Source organism: Mustela putorius, unplaced genomic scaffold (genome assembly GCF_011764305.1).
Source record: "Mustela putorius furo isolate JIRA1106 unplaced genomic scaffold, ASM1176430v1.1 tig00000083_pilon_pilon_pilon, whole genome shotgun sequence".
NCBI lineage: Eukaryota > Metazoa > Chordata > Mammalia > Carnivora > Mustelidae > Mustela > Mustela putorius.
Window position 1 is genome coordinate 40,769,331 of NW_025421273.1, and position 26,811 is coordinate 40,796,141.

The following is a 26,811-nucleotide window of genomic DNA, read 5'->3' on the forward strand; positions in this document are numbered from 1 at the left end:
GGGGAAATTCATAAACTGATGATTAATTTAGAAAAACTGACCTTCATAATTTGATTACACCACAACAAAAACTGTCTGTAGAGTTTATGTGGTTTATGTAACCTGCCCTCCCTCTCAGGAGCCAGGCTATGACTACACAGTCCTATAGTTAGAAGGAGAAAATCCTGTTTTCCTGAGACCACACTGACGAAAACCCAGGGGAACCCCTCCCATTTCATGTCTCCCTATGGGGCCTTCAGCTGGAGTGAAGGCATCATGAGAAGAATATCCTGGGAAGAGTATCACTTTTCCCACCCAGTCCCAGGGAATTCAAGTGGGTGGAGCTATAGTTCATTCTGCTGTTTACAATACAATATTGAGTGAGCTGGCATCGATTCTAGTCTGAAGCATAGTTGTTATAATATATCAACAAGACTGTAAGAAATGTTAAAAGATAAACTGAAGCACGTTAAAAAATTTTTAAGGATTTATTTGAGAAAAATATATTCAAATCATGGAAAACCTAACCCATGGTGGCCAGGAGCACTCCCCGATCAGGAGACAGGGAAAAAAACTTATATGAAATACAGAAGCAAAGAGGGGAATTATTTGATTGTCTAGAGCTTAAAGCCTGCTTGGCTTTGGGGATTGGTTTTCCTTACCCTTTTGATTGCATATTCTTGAGGCATTTATAAACTTAGATTTTGGTTTATTTATATAGGCCCCCACAGAATTAGGGCCACATCAGTCAAATGGGCTCCTTGTTCAATTAATTTAAGAAGGTAAGCAAATCTTCATTTCATTAATTGCTTCAAACTCTATTCTTATTTCATGGAGGTTATTATAATACACATATCTAAATTAATACTCTTTTGCCCTAAAGCAAAATTATTTTCCAGTAGTACCATGTAATGTCCAAATGGCTCCACTGGACTCCATATAAGAATTTGCAGAAATGTTGATGCTCTTTAAAAAGCTTCTTGTGGAGGCCTTGTTCATTATTTTAGTGTCCTTTACGTATAGATCTATATGCTGAAATGATCCAGAATGCAGTGCGAGAAATGTTTTCCACCTCTTTTCATCTAAAAGGAAGACCCAAAAGGCTTCATCCTGTCATTACCTGGATGAAAGGCAATGGAAGTGTCAATACTTACGATTTCACTCGTGTAGAATTTAAGAAACAAAACAAATTAAGAGAGGGAAAGAAAGAGAGAGAGAGAGAGAGAAACCAAGAAACAACCCTTAACTATAGAGAACAAATTGCTGGTTACGAGAGGGGACGGTGGTGGGGGTGGGGGTGGGGGGGATGGGTGAAATAGATGATGCAGATTCGGGAGGCCACTTGTGATGAGCACTGGGTGATGCATAGCGTTGTTGAATCACTACATTGTATCCCTGAAACTAACATAACACTGTATGCTAACGATACTGGAATTAAAAGAAAAAAAAAAAAAAAGATGAACTTACCTCCTTCCTGGTCATTTTCCCCCCCTTTTTCCTTGTATGATTTCTGCTCTTTCTGGTTTTATTTGTAATGATCATATTGCTGATGAGTGTATTTTAAGAATGCTAAAATATTTGGATTTGTTTTGGAAGGAAGAGGAATAGGAAGGCCATATAATTTTAAATAAATTATATATATAATTATAATGTAGGTTATCATATATTATATATATATGATTATGTGTTTATAAATGTTTCCTCAAACCATGATTACAAATTACTGGCCAAACTTTAGAAATAAATAATACTTAAAGGAGTTATGAGTAATTTAAGTGTTCTAATTCAAGGAAGCGCATAGAGTTTACAATTCATGATTTTTTATTGAAGAGAACACATCTTTCCTGTCCAGGACTGAGCCAGGTACCAGAACTGGGAAGTGGAACTGGGAGGCAGCAGATGAGCATCATAGTAACTCCTCATACATGTGGCTATTTCTTTCCTCAGTGTCCACATCATAAAGTAAGAAGGTGGGACTAGGGCAAACTCAGATTTCTAGCTCTGGAATTGTATGATTCCTTTTAAGTTTAAGCTTATCGGATTTCAACATTCCAATATCTAATTACAAGAGAACATATACAGGAATGACAAAAAGAGGTGGCATTAGCAAGACGGAGTATCCAAAGTTGCAACTATTTACCAGACACACAGGAAATGGATACTAGTGAAGTATTTCCTTTCAAATTACATTTGGATGTTATATTACATAATGAGCCTTTTGAAGTTCCAAGAACTCAAAATTCCATTCAGTGATCCGACATCATAAAAACGGACCTTTAACCAATCAGAAGACCAAATTCATTATGGGGAAAACAATGATACTAAACATATCTGCAATTTTTTAGTCACTATAATGTTTTGTGAAGCTATAACCAGTTTAAAAACACATTTTTTTGGTATAGTATCATGGCATAGTATCATCAAAACAGATATGCTTGACAACAAGGGAGAATAGTCTTCATAATTATTTTGAAATGGAGTGATGTTTCAAGCCTAACTGTTAACAATTACTTTATTCTAGCACTCAAGATAAATGAAACAATCAGTGCTGAAAGAATTTGGTATTAATTTTGTTGTGAAATATCAGATAACCTTTACATGCTGCAACAGGTTGTGAACTGTCTTTTTACCCGTAGCACTAAGATAAGCTTCCCAAAAAATACATAATAAAGGCAGAATACACCGCGTTAGAAATAGTTTATCTAAGTCTATCTGAAGTAGTTAGCTAGTGAGCCTCTCTTGGCAGGCTGAACTACACAAACAGGATGTGTGTTTCACTTTACTATCAGCTCCATGAGGAAAGGTACTTGTGTGCCCAGTGCCTAAAAGTATTTGACACATAGTAGACGCTTAGTAAACATTTGTAACAAGTGAACATATTTGTAGGGTATCTTGTTAAATTTAGGATTTATAACTGAAAGTTATTGGGACTCACCAAAAGAGATGGATTTTATTTCTCTACAATACCTGGAACACATTTTAGAATGTGTGAGTATACGCATATATTTCAAAGCCAGTCGTGTTTCTGGTATAGTACATAGCTGTTTGAAGGTGGTTGCTGTTGTTTTCTTGTAAATATTTAAAGAAGGAACTCCCTAGGTATGGGAAATCCCTTGAGATCTGAGCTGACAAAGTGCTTTATTATAAAGCTCCATTTTATTTGTATTGAGGCTCTCCAAAGGATATACCATTCAAAATTCTAAGGAATCTGTATTTTATCTGGTAGATGCAATCAGTCATAGGACAAAAACAGCATTTTTCTGAAAGCATATGAGAGGGTCAAAAGTTTTGAATCTCAAGAGGATGAAAGTAATTATCTCATATTACATACGTCCATTGGTTTACCATTTTTGTATTCTAGAAAATCATTTGAGAGTAAACATAGGAAAAAATGTTATGTTGACAACACAGAGGAGTAGAAATCCCAGGATCCCCTAGAGAAGCAGCAGGTGTGAGAAAAACTGTTTCTTCCAGTACCTTCCATACTGTGTCAGAAAAAAAAAACAAAAACAAAAGCCAACCCTGCCCCCCATCAAAAACCAAAAACCCACCATGCTTACATTTTCATTCAAACACACACCCACAGAGTTTTCTTTGGGCCAACCAAATATATTTATTTACCAGGCTAAGAGATTCGAGGATTGAGCAGAAAAAATTCATTTTTAAACAAAAGTTGATATATAACCCAGAGGAATTTTTTTTTTTTTTTTTTTTTTTTTTAGGTTTAAGATGTCAGCTGTGTCACAGTTCCTGTCCCCACAGAAACAGGATGTGCTTGGTCTACCTACATGATGGGTGGAATGATGTCGTGGTTGCTTAGCTGCATCCTTGGAGATGGCTTCACCCCCAGGTTCTCCTGACTGCTGTGCTTTTGGTACATCTGTGGTTCCACTGCCCATTCTGCAAGTCAGGGACTTCGCCTCAGGTTTGTAATTGCATTGAGGATGTCTACATCGATATATATTGAGCCTCACTTGCCTGCCTGTGCTGTTAGGCCATTTCTTCCCTTTCCTTTCTTTGTCTAGTCTGTGGCATTAATTCTTCTAAAACCCTGGATAACACACGGCTGGTTTGCTCTTTTGATGTAAATTTTTGGTTTCCTCTGATTCTTATTAAATGCAGTGTTTGACTACTTCTGTTAGATTTTTAAGATCCACAAGGGCAAGAACTCTTTCTTATAAGTCACATACAGGATCAGAAGAATACTCAGCACACAATAAATATTCACTGGCAGGCAAATATCTTACTTTGGGGCTCCTGTTCTCTGTAATATGTAGATGAGCAGGTCACTTGTCCTCATTTTTATTCAGCAGAGATTTGGTGATAAACACCTAGCTTTTCTCAAGTGGATTATGGATGATGATCTCATCTCACTGTCTGTGCTAGTCATGGCTCACGGGTGATGAGAAGTTGCCCCCAAATAGGCTGCAGTATCTATTATAGGCCCAAATCTCACAGCAAAACTGCAGAGAATCTATCACCACTTTCACACTGAAACAGTTAACATTCTATGGAAACTAGGCTGTATGCACATAGCTGACTTGCTCAAGAATTCACTTGCCTTATTATATTCTGCTTCTTTGTTTATTTTGTATCATACAAAAGGGCATTGCCACAGCTGCTGGATTAAGTAATGGCTCAAAATATCAGTCTACAAGGTCATACAAACGCACTGCTATTTCTTCCTTTGAACAAGGATAAGGGTTTCAACTGCTGCAAAAATCTTCAAAACACAGTTCTATACTCACATGAATAGCCCTCCCATGGATCACTTCTTCCTCTTGAAAATTATATTGAAAGTATTTTCTCGAGTGTGTATGTGTGTGTGTGTGTGTGTGTGTGTGTGTTTTAATTCCTAACACGTTCGCTGCTCTCTATACTGACGTGCTCTACTTTCTGGGTTCTTAAGAATATTGAGATTCTGTTGGCAGGTATTAAGTTTAATGCTTGTTGCTGAAGGGAGAATAAATGAAGTAAAATAAAATATTTGAGAGTCTGGTACTTTTTTAAAATGTAGAATTTCTTACTGAGAATATTCTGAATGTGTTAAAAATGTATATTTAAAATCTTATAGCTTATTCCACAAGGTAAGCTGAAGGCTCCTTGTACTACCAGTAGTTGAATTAGTAACCATCAATTCCTTCAAAAATGTTCCTTTTTACTATTCTAAGCTATCATTAAAAGTATGAAGATTCCATTAATGAAATTGTGGTTTTCAAAAGTACCCAAACAGAGGAGTCAGCCCTTTCCATGCATGAATGCATCCTCTCTCTTATACATTCGGAATAAGAGAAGTCCTCTAGTATTGAACACACTGGCATATTTCTCCTGTGAACATTAGTCCCACATAGGATATAAATGAGGCACAGAGGGGTTAACTCTTTCAGAGCATAAGGAAGTTTCCCATACAGAGGTGATGACTTACTGTACTGTCCTGTATAATCAAATAAATTCATATGGCACCTTTACTAAAATGCAGTTAAATAATTAATCCCTAAGCACCTAGCTTATTCTTTTCCAGGAATGATCTTAGACTTTAGAAAAAAACAAACCCATTTAAAATCAAGGAGGAATTACCACCACGTATTTGCAACAAAGGGAGTATGAAGGGATGGTGGGGAAGACCAAGTGGACTAGACTATTTAAACTAGAATCTTCTTACTCCCACCCCTACCTGGACAAAGATTGCTTATAGGAATCACTTTTATTGCTTTTAAAACAAAACTAATATTCTGAAGCAATCACAGTGTATTAGAAAAGCGGAGACCTGATTTTCAGACCTGATTTTCAGATAGTGCTCTTAGTTCCTTTGAAGGCAGCAGCCAAGAGTTAAAAACGACCCTCCTCTTGCGTTAGATAATACCACAGAGACTACTTCTAACTTCAGCTTTAGCTTCTGTCTACTGGCTAGACCTACTTAAATTTCTGTAACCTGTTTAATGAGCTCCAAAAATAAATGTATATTATAGAGAAAACTGAAGCACACTCACTCTTTACAGAGAAATGACACGGAGGGCGTTTATGCAGTATGTGACCTAAATAACCCAAAACAGATTTAATTCACTATGGGAACCTGGGGTTACAGTGGAGCTGCTATCTGGGTCTATCAGGAATCGTAAAAGTATCTTTAAAAGGTGGCACCATCTTGGATCGCCTGTGTCCTAACAAATGTGAATCCTTCATGAGAACAGAAATTAATTTACTCCTGTTTTGGTTTTCAAAAATCAAATAAAGTTCCCCTACGATTGTATAGCTTAATTCTGAATGAAGAAACGAAACTCTAAAAACCATGCCTTGCTAAATAACATTGTTCAAAAGGACAGAAAACAAAAATGTTCCTGATGATATCACTTCATGGTGTAGACCTAACACACAGACTGAGAGGTACTATTGCAGATTCATTCTTTAAAAAAAAAAAAAAAAAAAAATCATTAATGCTAGTGAGGAAACTCACAGACCGGCCAAGACTCTAGTGCAAATGGGTTTATCCAAGGGATTCTTGGCAGTTAATTCAAGGCAGCAAGAGAAGAAGAACAGGGAAGATACACTGAAAGGGAGAGGCAAGAGGGAAATAGTTCGAGAAAGGAGATGCCAGTGATAATTTTGTAATATAAATGCTTGACTGGGGCCAGTTATGGCCGTCTTCCTCCATTCATTGCCACTTGCTGAGATCCTAGGGTGGCCTGGAACCTGGAAATCAGAGCAATGAAAGGGGAATTGACAGAAAAAGAAAAGATTGATAACTTTTTTTGATATTGGACATGGTTCATATCTGTAGTGGATGTACATAATATAAGACAGCAGTTGAATGCTCAGATCAATGTGTCAAGATAACAGTGGTCTAAGTGGGGAGAAAGTTGTGGTTCTGAAGAACATAATACTTTCTATTTATAATGAATTTTATTTCTAAGTTATACAAAGTTGTTTGTATTGTGTAGTGTATTTCTAGGTATACAAACATACCTAGATTGAGGATTGAATGGGTATAATATTGTTCTCCTGGTGAAGATGATGCTGTGGTCTTCTGAGGTGGTCTTAGCCTATCCATTTAATTGGAAGAGCTCTATTATTTCTAAAAAGCAGCAAATAATGCATCCCTCAGCATCCTATCTTTACTTCAAAATCGAGTTTCCATGATGTTGAGGGTGTGGTTCCCACTGAAGAATTTGTTTCTTGCAATTTTATTTTTGTGCTGTGAGAAATAAGATGGTGATTTCACTTCCCAAGAGATGAGTCCTTATATGATATGTTTAAGAATAAGGTCTCCAAGAGATGACTTAGAGTACAGGTGAAAGGTCACTTTGTGGAATTGACATCTAGGATAGCACAGTCATATTCTATCGGTAGATTATGTTATGACTGTCTGGAGGAAAGGAGGGAACATGGAGGTGAGCTTGGAGGACTATATAGTTTATATTAGACCCTTCTTTTTTCTTCTTTCTAGAATCTCTTTCTTTCAGGTACTTCTTTCTCTTTGCCAGAACTACCCTCAAAACTCTAATTACACCCTTGAAAAAGTCAAGCCATGAGGAAGGTATAGAAACACGTTCTAAATACTGGGACACCAAAAAAAAAAAAAAAAATACTGGGACACCATGGGTACCTGGGTGACTCAGTGGGTTAAGCTTCTGCCTTGGGCTCAGGTCATGATCTCAGGGTTCTAGGATGGAGTTCTGAATCAGGCTCCCTGCTTAGCAGGGAGCCCGTTTTTCCCTCTGCTGGTCTCCCTGCTCATTCTCTCTCTCTCTTAAATAAATAAACAAAATCTTAAACAAAAATACTGGGACAACATAAAGTACACAGTAGCAATGCATCTGGCACACCCTCATTTGAAAATGTGTCTCAGAAAACTTTGGCAGAGAGGAAAACTATCTCGTTTTTATTTCACATAAAAACTTATTTAATTGGTTTCATGTCATCAGTCCATGACTGTAGGAAGAGTCAGAATCCTTACAAACACATCAGTGACTCAACAGAGAAGTGTTGCAAAGCTGTAATCTAAACCCTGGTATTAATTTCAGAGGCCATTAATGCTGTTAAAAGAGGAGGTTTTGCTAACCAAATAATGAAATATCCTTAATTACTTCTCAATTCAACTATAGTCCCTGACAGTTTTACAGACCATTTTCTTTACATACTGACTATAGAACCTACCAATGAGGACTTGCAGTATTAAATTCTCAGGTATGACAAGGCATCTCAAATTCAATAATTTGACTGTAACTGGATGGTAAAAATTGACTATTTAAATATAAAGGAATGTAGCTACCTCTGTAAATATGTCTGCTGCAGTTTTGTAAATCTGATACCTTAGTTTAAATCAACCCTTACTTCTACTTCTCATCACATATAAAAATGGCAAAATGAAAGACAAGTTTCAAACCTATAATTAAATTGCTCTATCATCATTTTTAAAAAAGATTTTATTTATTTTTTTGACAGAGTGAGATCACAAGTAGACAGAGAGGCAGGCAGAGAGAGAGGAGGAAGCAGGCTCCCTGCTGAGCAGAGAGCACAATGTGGGGCTCGATCCCAGGACCCTGAGATCATGACCTGAGCTGAAGGCAGAGGCTTAACCCACTGAGCCACCCAGGTGCCCCTCTATCACCATTGTTATTGGCATTTTTTTCAATGAGTTTATCATTTTCTTTAATTTATATGAAAATCATTAACAGGGAATTAGTTGTCTATTTGGACTTTATTTGGAGTCCGACATTTAAAACTTGTGTGAAAAATAAGGTGTTTATGATTTTTCAAGGAACTTGAACCCTGGCCAAGGATTTGATAATATTAAGAAATAAAAAATTAATTTTTAAGGAACATAGTCTAATGACTTTTTTAAAAGGATGCATGGATTATTTATCACATCTCACCATTGTCTTAATCATCAAACATTTGTTGACCTTCTGCTATATCAAGAGCTCTGCGCTTCAGATGAAGTATTTGATATGAGGCCATTACCAGGTGGTAATTACTCCACCTCTGTGTGAGGATCCTGCCAAGTGCAACTGACTACTTGTAATTTAAGTTAATTCTTGAACACCTGCCACTGAATTCCAAGCATTTCCAAATGACAAAATACTCTTTAAAAAGTCAATAAGAATCTATATTCATTGTTCTGAAGCAACCCACTTGATGTGGCTATGTTTTGCAACTGTAATATAAATGCAATATTTGGTGTTAGTTCTTTTTTAATATATGAATTTCATTTGTATCAAAGTACTGCATGTATACAGTTCTTTAAGAATCAATAGCATGACAACTTTAAAGAAAATCAGTAGCACTTGTTCCTTTCCCCCTCCCAACCGAAGAACCCAAGTATCTGTCAATGCCCTATAGTCAAATGCCACCAGGAACACACCTGTCAGGAACACACCTAGAGCTTGTTACTCATTTCAGTAAAGGAGAACTCACACTGTGGAGAGCCATGGGATGTTTTAGTCAAACAGACTCATTATAGGGTTGGGCTTTGGTTGTGTGGTTTAGAGGTCGTTTGTTGCTGTGGGTAAGAAGTTGTTTAGAAATGGGGACCAGTCTATCATTGGGTATTTTCATAAATCTTATCTATAGGGAGGGAAGACTAGAGAGAAATACTAAAACTACCATTGGTAAGAAGTAGTCTTGAGCTTAAATGTGGAGATGTTTGGCATTTTGTGGCTAGGACAATGCTCGTATCTAGTTTGTGTTTAGACATGATTATAGATAAAGTGTTTTCATTTTGCCTTGATCTATTATAGTCACAGAATGTCCTTGTAGGGTATGGATGTTCTATGAAATTTTGGTGTTCAGCAGGAGAATACCAGGACCCAGTTGTGAGTGTCAGGCCAGTCTCTAACAACACCTGAACCCAGCAGGAAGTGACTGGCCTTTAGAGGTCTGGAGTTGCTTTACTCTTTCCCACAATTTTCACTAGGGGCAAACACATTCTTTTTTTTTTTTTTTTTAGCAGTTTCTTCTGCTAAAAATCTCTTAAATATTAGTTTCCTCTTATTCTTAAATATTTGATTTATTTTAAAATATTTGACTTCCTGTTATAGAAATAAGCCTTTGCTCTCATATCCATCTGATTATACTCATTCTTCCACATATATGTCTCCTGTACCCTCCTGGTAATGTACTAATATCACTGGTATTACTTAAGAGTAATTAGAGTTATTTTTGTTATTATGGCAGTACAAATATTATCCATAGCAGGAATACATAGTGTACTATGATTATGTTTCCTTTCCTTTAGAATTTCATTTTTTTAAAGATTTTATTTATTTATTTGACACAGAGAGAGAGATCATAAGTAGGCAGAGGCAGACAGAGAGAGCAGGGGGAAGCAGGCTCCCTGCTGAGCAGAGAGCCCAATGTGGGGTTCTACCCCAGGATCCTGAGATCATGACCTGAGCCAAAGGCAGAGGCTTAACCCACTGAGCCACCCAGGCACCCCTAGAATTTCATTTTTTTAATTGCTTCATTTTATTTCATTTGCTCAGTTATATGTAATTCTTCCCCCAAATTCTCCAATAGAATTGCAAAACTTCTCTTTGACTGGTTGAAACTCAGACAGTTCTTTAGTTCCACTTACCCCTTGTAGACAACCCTCTTGGACCCTCAGATGACAGCCGCACCCCGGACTAGGAGCTGTTAAGGACCTTGACCCTGGACTTCATTTTGCATTTAATTCACCTGTCCCTCTCTTCACTGGCTTTTCTAGCTCCTGATTCCCAGGACTTTTTTTCTTCTGTTAACTGTTGTTTTTTGTGAGTACATCCCCTAGTACTTCCCAAGAAAATGTACATAGTAGGCAAATTTTTTGATATGTGTATACCTGAAAAATCCCTCCCCACCCGACACACCTGTTTTTTTTTTTTTTTTTTAAGCTTTTATTTATTTGATACAGAGAAAGGGAGAACACAAGCAAGCAAAGTGCAGGCACAAGGAGAGGGAGAAGGAGACTCCCCGCTGGGCAGGGAGCCCCATGTAGGGGGGACCCTGGAGTCATGACCTGAGCTAAAGGCAGATGCTTAACCAACTGAGCCATCACGGTGACCCCAACCGCTCACACTTGAAAAAATATCTCTCATTTTTTCCAGCTGTATTGAAATATAATTGACAGGAGGCTTCATTACGTAGGCGTAATTGATGAAATCATTGGCCATTAGTAATTGATTCAGTCTCCACCCTCTCTTGCCTCCTTTGAGGGGAGACTTTGACAACCAGCCCTTTGACAACAGCAGGGACTGTCCAAAAGCCACTTCATTAACATAACAAAGAACACCTTGATTGCTGTCACTGCTTAAGAAATTCCAAGGGTTTTAGTAGCTCTGTTCCAGAAACGGGATCTAAAACCAAATTTGTATTTCTTAGGATAAATCACAATGTCCCGTCACTGCAATATGATGATCACTATAGCCTTAGCCGACCCTTCTACCACATCATAGCAGATTTTCTTTTTTGTACCCCAGTATACTTGCATGACAGTTTGGGGGAAACAGAATTCTAAGTAAGAAAGAGGTTTCTCTCTGAATATTAAAGTCACAAGTCTGTTATTTTCTAGGTCTTAGGGTTGCTGTTGAGAAGTATGCCTTTTGATAAAAAAGGGACCATTTTCCCTCTTCAGAGGCTACTAGAATCTTTGTTCTTGGGGTTTTGAATATTCCTTATGACATGACCAGTTATGATTTTCTTTTTGTATGTATTGTTCTGGGACCTTTCTATCCAGAATATGAAATTCTGCAGTTCTGGGAAACTTTCTTGTATTACTCCTTTGATAATTTATTTCCTTCAATTTTCTCTTTCTAGGGTTCATATTAGTTGAACCACCAGGATTGAACCACCAATTTTTCTTAACCTCCTTTTTTCCCTGTTGTCTCTTTGTCTTTTTGTTTGACCTTCTAGAAGACTTCCTCAACTATTTATTTCCACCCATATACCAGTCTGAAAAATTTCTGTTGTCCTATTTACATTTGTATGAGTTCTTTCTCATCGTCCAAATGTTTCTGTTTTTAGAAAGTCTCTTGCTTTGTTTTGTTTTGTAGATGCATTATTTTCTCATATCCCAGGCTCTAAGGATGTTAATTATAGCTTTATTTGATATTTTCTCCTTTTCCCTGTGTTCACTGTATTTTTCATGTTCTTTATTCGTGTTTGCTTAAGTGTCTAACATTATATTAGAGACCTTTTCCAATGCCTGACTCCCTTGTTCGTTATTACATTCTTTTTTTTTTTTTAAAGATTTTTATTTATTTATTTGACAGACAGAGATCGCAAGTAGGCAGAGAGGCAGGCAGAGAGAGAAGAAGGGAAGCAGGCTTCCTGCTGAGCAGTGAGCCAGATGTGGGGTTTGATCCCAGGACCCTGAGATCATGACCTGAGCCAAAGGCAGAGGCTTTAACTCACTGAGCCACCCAGGTGCCCCATGATATTACATTCTTAAAATGAGGCATTAGAAGCATCTTTAGGAAACTTTATATACACATGGTGGGCCTTATGATGGACCACCTAGATGCTTCATTGTTGATGACCTGGGGACAGGGCAAACTTTTGGGGGTAGGGAGTAGGAGGAGGGGCACTAACAGCTCCATTAATTGATAGATTTTGCTCTTTGGGTGTTTAGTTATTCCAGAAAGGAAACCTCTAATCTGCCTGAGAGGTCATGCTTGCCAACCTCGATTCTTAGAATGGAGCAGAACAATAGAGTGGGACCTCGCTATAAATATTCACATTTTACTTAACCTTTGTCATCATCATAGCACCTCCTTCCATTTCTCGTCTCAGTCCAGGCCTCCTACCTCCTGCTGCAGCTTCTTCATAAAGAAAATCTCTAGCTTCTGATATATATAGGAGAGAATGTTGTCTGGCTACTCGGGGCTGAGAAAGGGATTTGGGAATCTACCTCCTCCCAAAACTGAGTTTCAATTATACCTCGATTGCTTATACTCCCCACTTCACTCTCATAGTCAGTGATGCTGACAGTCTCTAATTCCTGGGACCTTCTGAGATCCCATGGCGAGAACTGGCCTATTTTCTACCCCTAGAGGTTCTCTCTTTGCTCGGTTAAGTCATTTAGCTTGTCTATCTGATTTTGATCTTCCTAAAGATCAACAAATACATATTTGTTGACATCTTATGTCTATCAGTGTAGCACCTGTTTTCTTTGTCCTTGAAGGTTTATATATTATTTATCCTCTCCAGTGGCATTTTGGGAGAAAGCAGAGACAGAACATTTATCTAACCTATATTGTTGAACTAGAAGTCTTAGCTTCGATTTTTACCACTTATTCTTTAAAAACTTTTAAAAATTGATAAGCACACTGAGAATTCTGTAACAAATTTCTGGGGGTAACAAAAATAAAATGTCTACTTTTCCTACTCCTTCCACACATCATGCAACTGTATGAGCTTGTCTGAAGCAGATAAAAAAATAAACAGAAATTCAACAAGAGTTTTCCAATGGGGCAAATGTAGTCTGTGCTTATTGCACCAAAATTTCTGATATAGGCAACTGCAGGCACTGAAAGAAAGTAACAAAAATCAGGAGCTATAATATTAACTCATGGTACCTCAAGCATATGTAACTATTTTGCTTCCATCTGACTTATGAACCATTCATTACTCACGGTAAGTTCCGTGGAAAGTGGCATACTTTATCATATCGCAGTTCAAACATTGTTTGGCTGGCATCAACAGATTCCTCATCTCTTGCAGAGTTTTCTTTCTCAGGTAGTAAATCAGTGAAGAACCTACTCAACTTGAATTTCATCTCTACTCACTGTGATGCTTTTAACATTAGAACAGTTGCTTTTCAACCACATAATGTTTGGTATGCGTTCACAACTGTGTATGAGTTTTTTTCATGTCAGTGAAAGCAAAGAGTTCTCAGTAAAGAAAGTAAAAGAAAGTCTTAGTAGTGATAATAACTAGTAGCCACAATGAAGATGTTAATCAAATGTCAAATCCATCAAGATGAATTTTCATAGTTAACGTCTGTGGGTGTCACAAATCTTGATGGCAAATGTCAGTTCTTTCCATGGTTAGTGACATCAGTTCATTGAAAACAAGAGGCAGGAACATGCTGATGCTTGTTTTAACAAATAAAGGTAGCATGGCCTGTGGTAGGTCTAACTTTGCAAGTATTATATGTTCTTGGGAAGCCAGACAGAGAGCAAGTTTGGACTTGAAGATAGCAAATGTCAATGAGGCTAAGGAGGAATGTTTTGGTGTTTTTAAATTCCTCTGCCCTGAGAAAAAATCTTCCCACATATCTAGAAGGGGGAAAAAAATGAGTATTGTTCCAGTGTCCATCATTTTGACTATTAGTTCTATCCAACACTCAAAACATGAATGGTGTAAATCTCTCCTGATCTCTTCTACTTCCATGGATTCACCCATCGGCTGGCTGTTTGCTGATGACATTCAAATATGCCAAGATTTTTCTGGCTTTTTTTCTTAATTTTTAGTACATTTCGAAGAACTGTCCTAAGCTATCTCAAACTCCACAAATCCCAAATTAATCCAATTTTCTACCCATCCAGTCTAATTTTTTCCCTAAATTTCTTAATTCAATGATTTTTTTCCCCACCAAACTGAAAGTTTTAATCACATTCTACCACCAAGCACAGTTCTTGCACCGATGGCCAATACATTTTTCTCAAATAAACGAATGAATGGATTTTCAATGCATTTGCTTCTTGTCCCTCTCACTAATGATTTAGTAAGTTGCAGTCACTTGACCACAAACCCCCTCTTGAGGCATCCCCTTCCCTTGGCTGCACTGTTTCTACTCCAACATGGGCCCTCAAGCCTCCTCCCTCTTGGGTCTCTACCATCTTGACCATCGTAGTGCAGCATTGGTCATATTTCAGCTTGGTTTAGAAATATTTAATGTCTCCCTTTTGCCTACCAAACAAAATTCCAACCTTCTCTTCCTGATTCTCCTTAATTATCAGAGTCTTGTCACTTCCTCTGACTCCTTACTGAATCCTCCAAAGCCGTGCTTTCCCATTTTTGATCACACTGGGTCATTTCATGCCTTTACACCTTTGATCGTGTGATAATTTCCTATGCTGGAATGTGCCTTTTCTCTATTGTCTAGCCTACTCAAATCCAGATTGTCCTTTAGCTCCTAATCCAGACAGTTCCCAGGCCTCTACTTGGAATTATTTTGATACACCTCAAAGCTTCCACGATCTTTCTATTTCTGCTTTTGCGCTACCTCACAGCACAGGCTGAGCCACATTTTCATAGTATGTTATGGGTCTGCCTCTCTCCCAAGTCCTAAAAGACCCCATTCCCAGCCCACAGCTTGTGGGCAGTAAATGCAGTAAATGCTCTCTTATCAGGCAAGAACAGTAAATGCTATAGAAAGTTTTCAGAAATGACACTGAATTAAAGCCATTATATATACTAATACCAATAACTAAATACTTATTTCAGGAGTTAGAGGAAAAGGAAAGAAAACAAGAGTAAAGAAAATTGAACAAGAAAATGTTTAGTGTTCAGAAGAAGGTGTAAAATTTTAAAACAATGTGACCCATGATGTGGTCTGAACTTGTATCTCCAAAAAAATCACCTTTTTGGTGAACAGGGGTTCACTGCGCCCCTACTTCTGCACAAACTTGGTACCTTGCTGCATACTTCTCCTTTCCTTTCCTCGAAGGCTCTTCAAACCACAGGCAGCTGGGACAGTATTTAGGCCTGTGATATCATTCCTTATTTATTCACTGGGTTTTGTCTCCCTGTCTTGTCTTCCAGGCATCAGGAGTGCGGCTCTAAGAATTCCCCAGTTAGATGAGATGATGCAATGGCTGTGGAAAGCAGCAGTCTGGCTCTGCTCTGGAAAGCTTTCACTTCACCAAGTACTTCTGAGAGAACATGTGTCTGTATGGAAGGTACTGCCCTGTCCCTTGGGTGCTGTGTTCTCTCTTATCAGGAGAGGGGAGTGGGACTGGATGGGAGGAAGCAGGCTGTCCTGGGTTCTCCCCACAACACCTCCCCAAGTTTCTCCTGTATCATGTCCTGTGTTGCAATGGCCTCATGCGTAATTTCCAACTGAAAGGCCAGTGGTAATGAGAACTTGTTGCATTTGATTTTTAATTATACAGGGTGCAGAGTCCTTACTAGTTCAGAGAGAGTCACCCTTTGGGTTTGCTTTATTTTAGGGAAGGGGCATTTTATCTAATTAGAGAGAAAGTATCACAGAGTTAAGAGTCCAAGCACCTATCTCAATCATACTGCAGATTTGCCCTATAGGAAGGTACTAATTAGATCTTCCCCAACTGATGCCAATAGACTTGCCCCAGCAAAGAAATCTTTTCTTAAGTCTTTATTATAAAAAAAATTATAAATATATGCTAATTAGAGAGACTCGTAATGACTTTGCTTATAACCATGTCCAGCTTCAACAAGTAAGTAGCAACCCATCTTAATTCATCTGCACACCATTCCCACTCTCCCAGATTGTTTGGCAGCAATTCGAATGTCGTATTACTTCATCCATAAGTATTTTGAAATATCACATAGGAATCTTGTTGGCGATATTGTTAAAAGGTTTACCTTTGATTAATAGTTCTCATCCTGCAACAGAATCTTTATTTTGTTGCCCCCAAACTTGAAAGGCTTGCAGGGCTTCCCATATATATATTGAATGTGTAATTCTTACATGGAAAGTGGAATGGTGTGAGCTAGTTCTATTCCTGTGATTAATCTATTCTGTACACAGTGGCACCCAGGGTATGGGAACACCCCTCCTTGGTCACCTAGTAACTTTTCACTGGTCAACAAGAAGCTGAATAAACTATTATATTGCAAGAAAGTGCTTGGCTGGCTCACTTGGATCATCTCCTAGATTTGAAGCACTATCGCCAAGTTTGAATTTGCTAAACCTTTAGGCTTTGCTGGCAGAAAAGAAGCATTCCACTCCTAGAGCATACATGGATTCAGAGGACATGGGCTCAAGCAAACTAGGAAAAATACTGAAGCAGATTTGGAGACAAAACCTGATGCTACAGCAGGCCCTCCTGGGTGAGAACCCTGGTGAAGGGTCTGGCGGGGCCACTTGGATAGCCACAGTGGTCTTTCTGGGTCAGGAGCTCAGTGGGGCCCTTCGCCAACTCTTGGAGCACGCTGCAGGCACTCTGCTCTCTACCTGCCAGCAGCTGTATGCACTGCTCCACAAGGAGAAGCAATGTATCCGGAGACAAGGCAAGTATTTCTTTGATTTATTCTTTCTCTAAGAAATGTTGGTAGGGTAGGGTGCCTGGGTGGCTCAGTGGGTTAAGCCGCTGCCTTCGGCTCAGGTCATGATCTCAGGGTCCTGGGATCGAGTCCCGCATTGGGCTCTCTGCTCAGCAGGAAGCCTGCTTCCTCCTCTCTCTCTCTCTGCCTGCCTCTCTGCCTACTTGTGATCTCTCTCTCTGTCGAATAAATAAATAAAATCTTTAAAAAAAAAAAAAAGAAAAGAAATGTTGGTAGGGTAGTCGCATTGAGAAGTACAAAGGAGCATGCAAAGAAGGCTAAGACAGAGACTTGTCCACAAAGGACCAACAATATATTAGGGGAAATCAGGTAAGACAAATGCACAATAATGCAAGGGACATTAAGGCCAGTCCCATTAAAGACATACAAAGGAAGCCCATTAAGACTTCACAAGCAGGCAAGATTCCATTTTCAGAGTGGGAAATAGGGAACTTTGCTGGACCAGATGCTGTATTTAAACTGAAGCTTAAGAAATGAATTGGATTTACGCAGCTGGAAATTACGAATCTTGAAAGAGCATTCCAGGCATGGTTATTATTAACAGGATCCAAGATTAAAGGTATGAAAACATCCCTAGTTTGAGGTAGAACAAGCAGTTTTTCTAGATTGGAATATGATATTCCATGTGTAGAATTACTTGCGTTTGAAACCATTATTGCAAAAACACTAGAAAGACTGGGCTGCGCTGAGCTATAGAATTGGATCTCCCTCCCACACATACAAAGAGGGGAGCAGGTTCTGGGAATAGTCCCCACTGGGTATAACGGATGCTGAGAAGTATGGCAGGAAGAATACTGTGTCTGATAAATATGATCTCAGACAACCACAGTTACTCTAGATAAAAAGGTGGGTGTTATCATGAAATCCAATTCTAAATAATACAGTGTCAAAGCAAGTGCATAGGTCTTATCAATCAGGAATCCAGGGGATAATGTTAAGAAATTATCTAGGGGGCAGTTGGTAGGCATCAGGGAAATTTGCCCAAAGGCAGCATGACCCAGAAAACAGCATCTGGAGCTTGTAGCCAGGACTCCAGTCTCTGGAGAGAATTGAACAAGGTCCCAGGCAACATATTGAGACAAATACTTATTCATGGAAAATGACAAGGACACTGCTTCCAGAAGAGGAAAATAAAATAAAGACAGTCTTAGGTACAAGACATTAAAAAAAAAAAAAAAAAAAAAAAAGCACAAGTTGTCAGATTGGAGCCCAAAGATAAACCCAGACTCGTCAAAAGATGACTTTTTAAAAAAATTTTATTTATTTATCAGAGAGAGAGAGAGGGGAGAGAGCGAGCATAGGCAGACAGAATGGCAGGCAGAGGCAGAGGGAGAAGCAGGCTCCCCACCAAGCAAGGAGCCCGATGTGGGACTCGATCCCAGGACGCCGGGATCATGACCCGAGCCGAAGGCAGCTGCTTAACCAACTGAGCCACCCAGGTGTCCCTCAAAAGATGATTTAATGATGATTCTTAAAGTACTGACCTATGGGGCTATAAAGTACATATTCCTTAGTTCAGAATTGAATTCTAAAGATTGGAGAGTTGCTAAGCCTGCAAGAAGTGGTCAGATGACTTCAGCTGTGAGCTGTAACCTCAGAGGAAGGATGGACAAAGACGAGAATGGCAGGACATGGGGATGGAGTGAGAGACCATATCAGAGCACATCATGGGGAGGGTCTACATCAGCATGAAGAGGTTTGACTTGGTTTAGCAGCCTCTGAGTAGCCAGTGCATGTTATCAGAGACTCAGAACCTGTACAGTTGGAGCTATTTTTTGGAAGGCCAATTTGAAAATTGTAAATGATCACAGGCTCAGCAGGAGGAATAGTGTAAACAGAACTTAATTCCTACAGCAGCCAACAAAGCACCTTATAAAATGTAACATCTGTGCCAGTAGAAATAGTGTAGCTGTGGTATGCCGGCTACCCAAGTCTCATCCAAAGTGTTTTGCTAAATTTTACGCAAATAATTATAAGTGGGTCATTGATAAATGATATAGTACATTCGAAGGAGAAGAACAATTCTCAAAACCATACTAAATCATTAAGGAATTATTGAGGAAGATGTTGATTTCAATTGAAGAGTTTTATGGATGTGATGGGGTCATTGTGTCTGCCTTAAACATTCAAAGCATTTTTATGAGCAGAAGGGATTAGACTTACTCTTTGCCACTACAGTAAGAAGCAGTTTGTCCCCAATTCCTAAGTATGTTAAAAGAGTGACAGTTGTGCAGATGACTTGTCTTTCAAGAGGGAGGTGGGTTTAAATGCCTGATAAGGGTCTTGATAGGTGTCTAAGGTTATCTTGCCATACCTCATTAGATGTCAGTGGAGAAATATAATTTGATTCAGTTTTGTATTTTGTTCTCTTTATGTATCTGTGTGTGTGCAGAAATCTCTACTTTCATAGACTGTCTCATGAAAATAAACGAATATTTGGGGAGCACTGCTACACTTCTAAAGAAAGAAGAAAAGGAGATGTGTAATTTATGCGGCATGCATGATGAATGTACCCCACTGCAGACAATGTCCACCATTCACGATATCAAAGCAGCAGACATTGCTGCAAGAGGGCAACAAAATGTCATAGAAACAGCTACTGTTTCTCCCACAAATGAAGAGCAAAGTCCTTATACAAACCAGGTCCAGTTAAAAAAAAATAAAGCACATATGAGTTCAGAATCAGTGGGGGAAAAAAACAATACCTCATTGAATGGAGATGTAATAGAGCGAGGGGAGTCACAGAACAAAATGTTCCCTGATAATGATGAAAATGAAGACGATGAACAAACAGTACACATGACTGTTGAGAACATAAATGGCAACAGGGAAGAGATGCATGACATAATCCAGACAACAGAAAGAGAAATTCAAGAGACCTCAGAGAGCCAAAGAGAAGATATTACCACATCCTCAGTAACACGTGATATCTCCAGCAAGTATCAGAATAATCTTCTTTCCAATGATTCAGAGAGTCTAAAGCAAAAGAATAACATAATGGAAAAGGAGTAAGTAAATGTAAAGCAGAGGTACTTGTATATCCCTGGTGATAAACATGTTTCTGTAGTTATTATACATAATATTTATATATGATGATTTTATTTTTCCATTTCAGATCTCCATAATATATTGTAAATCAATAATTCTGTTTAAATTATCCCCGGTAAAGTTATGTGACTGCTATTACCAATATTATTTAAAATTTTAGGAAACAAACATTAAATGGTTCTTTAAAGGAAGAGGATTCCACTATAGAAGAAAGTCATTTAAATGAACAATTGTCCAGAACATGAACGCTCTTCTAAATCACTACTCTTTCAATTATAATAAGAAAAAAGCTAGGAAGCTGTGGAAAGTTCAAATACTAGGAAAACATTTTCTAGCCTCAGATTTATTTTAGCTGTATCCTCAAATAAATTCTCATGTTTATTTTATTTATAAATTATCATAAATTCTTAACCTGTGTCTGTAGATTCTAGGGGGCATGAGTAAGCTTTAGGCAGTTTTTAAAACCGAATGTATGTTTTCATATTTATTTTATTTTCTTAGAGATGACAGAGCCTTTACCAGATTCTCAAAGAGCCCCTGACTTAAAAAAAAAAAAAAAGTTGAAATTGACAGATATACTTTATGAATTATTTCCCTTAAACAAGGGGATAATCATCCCTATTTGTCCAAATAAAATAAAATATTCACAGCCAAAGTTTTCCTGCAAAGATCACACTCTTAGAAGACAATGGGGAGTAATGAAAAGAATCATTGCTTTGGGAATCAGATGGACTTAAATTTTATCTCCTTATTTATTTATTTATTTTTTAAAAAAACATGCTAGTTTTGTGATCCTGCTCAACTTGCTTCATTTTTGAGTCCTATTTTCTTCTTTTCAGAAATAACATATACTTCCTGGGTATATTTGGTAAGGTCAAATGAGAAAGTCACATAAAGAGCCTAGCACCACACTCGTTTGCACCTGTTCATGCTGAGTGGATTGTGAGTGTGCAATTGATTTCACTCTCAACAACCCTCACTTTCTCTACCTCCCACGTGCTTCCAACCTTCACTTAACCCCTCTCCGCCATGACATATGACATATGATGCTCTTTTCAGGTGTACGGTACAATTTCCAGGGCAACACCACAACTGAGTCTTCAATCTCAAGCAACTCATTTTGCTATTTTGACCTTATTTATCTCATCATTAAAACGAAGAGGTTGAGTTAGGTCAGCTGTGAGGTTCCTACAGGGCTGAGAATCTAATGAATTTTATAGATGTCCTGGAAGTACATTCAGAGCTTGACAGACCCCATAGCTTTAAAGAATTACTGCCCCTGCAAAAGAGGTACTTAAATTAGTAAATATGTAGTTGCCCATATCACTTGAGAAAAAATTAACACTTCATATTCTCACATTCAGAAATGACTCAAAGCATCAGCTAATGAGTCACTGCTGAACCACTCCCTCTAACACCTCCCTTAGGTGTTCCCTCCTTGGTGATTTCCTCTTTGTAGCACCCAAACCGATTGTGCTTGGCTTGCGTTATTTATAAAGATGACTAGTCCTTTCAATCCTTCAGGCTAGGAAGCCATCAGGCCACTTAAAATATGTGTATCATAAACAAAACCTTGCTGGGAATCTCTTGTGATTCCTCCCTGGATAGCTTTCTGTAAGAAACCTATCTCGTCTAGTGTCCTTGTCCTAGTGTTTACAGACTTAAAGGAAAACAAGAGTAACACAAACCAATCTGATTACTTTAGCTGCGGGACTAGATCTCTTTGACTAAGGCTAGAGGAAACGGAAGTATTTATGGTTCTCTTTCCTCACCTCATCTGTGCTTTTAGTGCAGACAGTTTTCAAGGCACGGAAGAAAATTATTTTTAAAATTATACAAGGCTGGGTCACTGTATTCTCTATTAAACAATTCAGAAATTATTTCTCATTTTTTTGAAGTACCATCATTAGAGAATATACAAACAAACCAATGTACTGAGTAATTTTTCTTCCAACTTTACAGGTTCAGAATTATAAATATAAATAAATAAATCTCTGCAATTTCAACGTTTTTTAAAAAATATCTATGTTAGAGGGCATTATAAAATTCAGTTCACTAAGAATTGAAAAATAGTTAAAACCTGATTATACTACAAGTGGGTATTAGCATGCTATTTTGTATTGATCTTCTCATTGATATTGCCAATATTTTAGCCATTTCACTGACAAGAAATGAAAAGTAGAAAGAAGAGGAGAAACTCAAGCTGGTAATTTTAATATAGAGTTGTAATTTATTGAGCATGAAATTTATGCTAACCCCCTATTATAAGAAGTTTAAATATTTTATCTCATTCCTTCTTCAGACTATTCTGAATTAGGTATTAGTTTCAGTTTGTAATGAATAAAGAAACCAGTGGTTTGGAATGATTTGAGGATATTTTATCAGAGTTTGGGCTTTTGTGCTAAATATAGGTGGATTCAATTATTGATTCTATAGATCTGCCATCAGTGTAATTTTCTTTTTTAAAGATTTTATTTATTTATTTGACAGAGAGAAATCACAAGTAGATGGAGAGGCAGGCAGAGAGAGAGAGAGGGAAGCAGGCCGCTGCTGAGCAGAGAGCCCGATGTGGGACTCGATCCCAGGACCCTGAGATCATGACCTGAGCCGAAGGCAGCGGCTTAACCCACTGAGCCACCCAGGCGCCCGATCAGTGTAATTTTCAACAAGTGAAATTTTCTCAGCCTAGTTTCCCTATCTGTAAAAGGTGTAAAAAAATACCTGTCTGACTCCCTAGTGAGGGTTAAATGAAATAATGTGGTGGCACCTGACTGACTCGCTCAGTAGAGCATGCAAACCGTAATCTGGGGGTTGCAAGTTTGAGCACCATGTCAGAAAGAGAGATTACTGAAAAATAACAAAATTAAAAAAAAAAAAGAAATAATGCATAACCTAAAATCTGGTCCATAGAGATAGCTAAAATATTGGCTATTTTTATAATAATTATTGATGTATAAAGTCAAACAATGACTGATCTCAAATTTCAATCAAATATTTAAGACCCTAAAACCTCTGGCAAAGGTGATGGTTATAAAAAGCAAGAGTACAAAAAATGGTCAAAATAAACTTTTGGATCAATTCTTCAAGGATTGTAAATATTTTGCTTCTAATTTTAATAGTTAATGATATGTTCACAGTACTTTTGTACCTTTCTTGGGTTTTCTAAAAAACATAATAAACATCATTTGATATAATGCATTTGGATAATTCTAATACCAGATATGTATTTATCCCCTTTCCTCAAAATTCAGTTAATGATTCAGGTATTAGTACTTGGTTTTTCAAGAAGCATTAACAATCTTCAGATTCATATTGTAAAATGAACACAATGGAGAAATCAACCACTTAAATAATAATAGTAATGTCAATAGTAATAATAGTTCATATATATAATACCTACTATGTTTTAAGCATAGCTTTTTAATTACTTAACATATACTAGTTTATTTAATTCTCACAGCCTTCTTATGAGACAGGTATTGTTTTATTATAATTTTGCAGTCGAATAAACTAAGGCACAGAGATTCTGAGTACCTTGCTAAAGGTTGCACAGTTAGTAAGTGGAAAAGTTGGGATTCACAGGAAGACAATGTGGCTCTAGAGCTTGAACTTATTTATATATTTGTTTTATATTTTATTTTAATTTTTAAAATTTTTTAATTCAAATTATAGTTAGTTAACATATAGGGTAATATTGGTTTCAGGACTAGAATTTAGTGACTCAGGACTAGAATTTAGTGACTCATCAGTTACTTAAAACACTCAGTGCTCATCACAAGTGCCCTTCTTAACACCCATCTCCCATTTAAGCCCACCCCCTGCTCACCTCTCTCCATTAACCTGTTTGTTCTCTACAATTAAGAGTTTCTTATGGCATTTAGCCATATAATACATAAGTAATTGGAAAAATTGTTTATTTTTTTCCTGCAGGTATTTTGATATGCTGAGTAATACCAGCCCCCAAGTGTCTTGTTACATTACGGCACCATCATATATTCTACAACATCTAGAATGCCGGATAGTTAACAGCATGAGTTCTTTAATAGTGAGCGATAGTGAAGAGTTGGTCAGTAATGTCATCGCTGTTGAATGTTCAGATATGGAAAAAAAAATTCCATTTCCAATATGCATTGCAATTCCATTTACTGCACGTTACAGGGGAAATTACAGAGACATCATGGTGAAAATGTCTGACATAAACCTTCAATCAAGTTACCTAACCCCAAATTCACTGGAAGGAATGAGAGGAAGTTATAAGGTTGGTAAATCCTTGGCTACATCTACATTTGCTCTTCGACTCCTTTACTAAATATTACTCGGACTACCAAATTGTGTGTATCTATAATTATCCCATTGGTAAAAAATGGAAGGGTTAATTAGATTAACACCAGTGAGTCCACAAACTTTTTGCTATCTTTTTATCTTTATGGTCAAAGAGCAGAAATCTTCGGCCAAACTTAAGAATGAAGAACTTGGGTCTAGGACCCAGCAACTGTTGTGTTTTCACCTGGGAAACAAAATCAAAATCATGGCTTAATTAGCTTCATGCCTTAGACTACCAATAGACTAACATTTAAATGTAATGGACTCTCTGTCTAAATTTAAGAATGTTGGAATCCCCAGATAATACTAGCTTTATTTTTTATCATTTATGAGTTGGGAAAATATGTTAAAAAAAAAAAGATGAACATTTGTGTGTGTGTGTTCCTTGAAATAGTTTTTAAGTCTATAAATTGTGTTTTGTTTATACACAGAAGACAGTATATGTGGTAGTTAGGATGTGGGTTGTGGAGGAAGATAAGCTGGGTTTGAAATCTGGTTCCTGTACTTCCGTGCTATGTTGGTGTGGGTATATTATGTAACCTTTCCATGACTTAATTTCTTTATCTGAAAAATGAATACAATATTAGTTCCACCTGATAGGGTCATAGGGATTAAATGAATAAATGCACATATAGAGATAAAAGGAAGCCTATAAACACGTGTTAGTAGTTAATAAATTACCATTTTTCACGGTCATCTTATTGTAGTAACTCTTGAGTTTCTCTATGGTCACAAATTCGTATGTTTTGAAGACAGGCTATATAAGTTATTAAACTCAGCATAGAGTTGATGGGAACTAAGGTTAAAGATTCTTCTGTGGACCACTGAATTTATTTTTAAACAGAATATTTGACCTTTTAGCTTTATGAAAATTGTTATTATTTGAAAAAAAGGGCAAGGAATAAATATTTAAAATTCCACTAAATAAGAAATGCTTTATAATATATCTCTTCTTCTTCTGATTTTTGTCTTTACTGAGTTACAAACAAGGTTATAGAGTAGAATATGAAAGTGAATCCTGTTCTAATTATTTATTCCAATTCATATCACTAGCATATTTTATATTTAGTCCAGGAAGACTGTATGTCTAATAATCTGGTCTGCATTGCCCTTGACTATGGCTTTTTAATTTTAAGCAGTCTGTGTGACTGTCATTATAAAAGCAAAAATGGTTGACAGTGCCTGGGACTTTCACAAAATGGACAGCAAGATATTTTGTAAATGGATCATAAGAGCAAGAAGGAAAACAAAATAAGAGGACCATTGTCTACTGGAAAATATAAAAGCATATACTTTTTATAGTTTTCTAATGGTAGTTATCCCTATTTTTAGCTCAAAAATTTTTAAACTCTGGATTGCTTCCAAAATTTTGTGTGGTTCCTAGGACATTTAAGAATTCTAATTCTGGAGTCAGATAAACAAACCATCATCAGAATTCTGTTCCTGACACTCCCCTGCTTAAAAACACTTCCGGTTCCCAGCATCTGCCAAGTAGGCTCTGAATGCACAACCCACTATCAGTTCCGGGAAGACTTTTTTTCTTACCTCTCACCATTTTCCCTTCAGCCAATCAATTACATTCATCACACCCTGAATTTTCCCAAGGACGGATTCATGAAGTGATATTGTGAAATGTCTTCCTTAGTTTTCAAATGACAGATTATTCTCCATTGCTCCATTGTGACTGTCCCTGAAATGTGTGTGTGTGTGTGTGTGTGTGTGTGTGTGTGTGTGTGTCTGCATGATTATCCACTCAGGCTGGGGCGGAGCCAGGCTGGTGTTTGGGGAGACATGAATAGACCAAATGACTTTTAAATCTTCCTCTTCATTTTTAAGCTTTGGTGAGTATATGAGTAGATAATTTTGTTTTCCTTTATGTACTCAGTTCCTTTTCTGTGTGATAAAAAAGCTTGAAATATGCCTGCATAGATGCATTACAAATTTAAATGTCACGATGTAAAAATGAAACACCAATATCTATTTTCAGTCATTTGTTCCACTGCATGGAGAGAAACAGAGAAAATGAATTTACTAAGAGATTGTGAATTGTCAGAAGGAAGAATTTGCTGACAGAACAGGTGCTCTAGCTTTTGCATAAACTACCCAAATGATGACGTTTGGGATTCCCTAAAACAGTGTTCAATTTTCTAGATAAGGACCAATATTTAAAGTTTATTCTGATAAATGAAGAGAGGATTCCAAAAATAGTTAATATTT

General features: G+C 37.5%; 1 protein-coding gene across 1 annotated transcript in view; it reads left to right on the forward strand.

The window, feature by feature from the left end:
* Nucleotides 1-3,743: 3,743 nt before the first annotated feature.
* Nucleotides 3,744-26,811, forward strand: part of DTHD1 (death domain containing 1) — a 79,986-nt gene continuing 56,918 nt past the window's right edge. The window contains exons 1-4 of the mRNA XM_045076353.1: nt 3,744-3,904; nt 15,721-17,169; nt 19,616-20,231; nt 24,202-24,529. Coding sequence (XP_044932288.1) covers nt 16,899-17,169; nt 19,616-20,231; nt 24,202-24,529 — 1,215 coding nt within the window. The 5' untranslated portion in view covers nt 3,744-3,904; nt 15,721-16,898. The remainder of the gene's footprint in view (nt 3,905-15,720; nt 17,170-19,615; nt 20,232-24,201; nt 24,530-26,811) is intronic.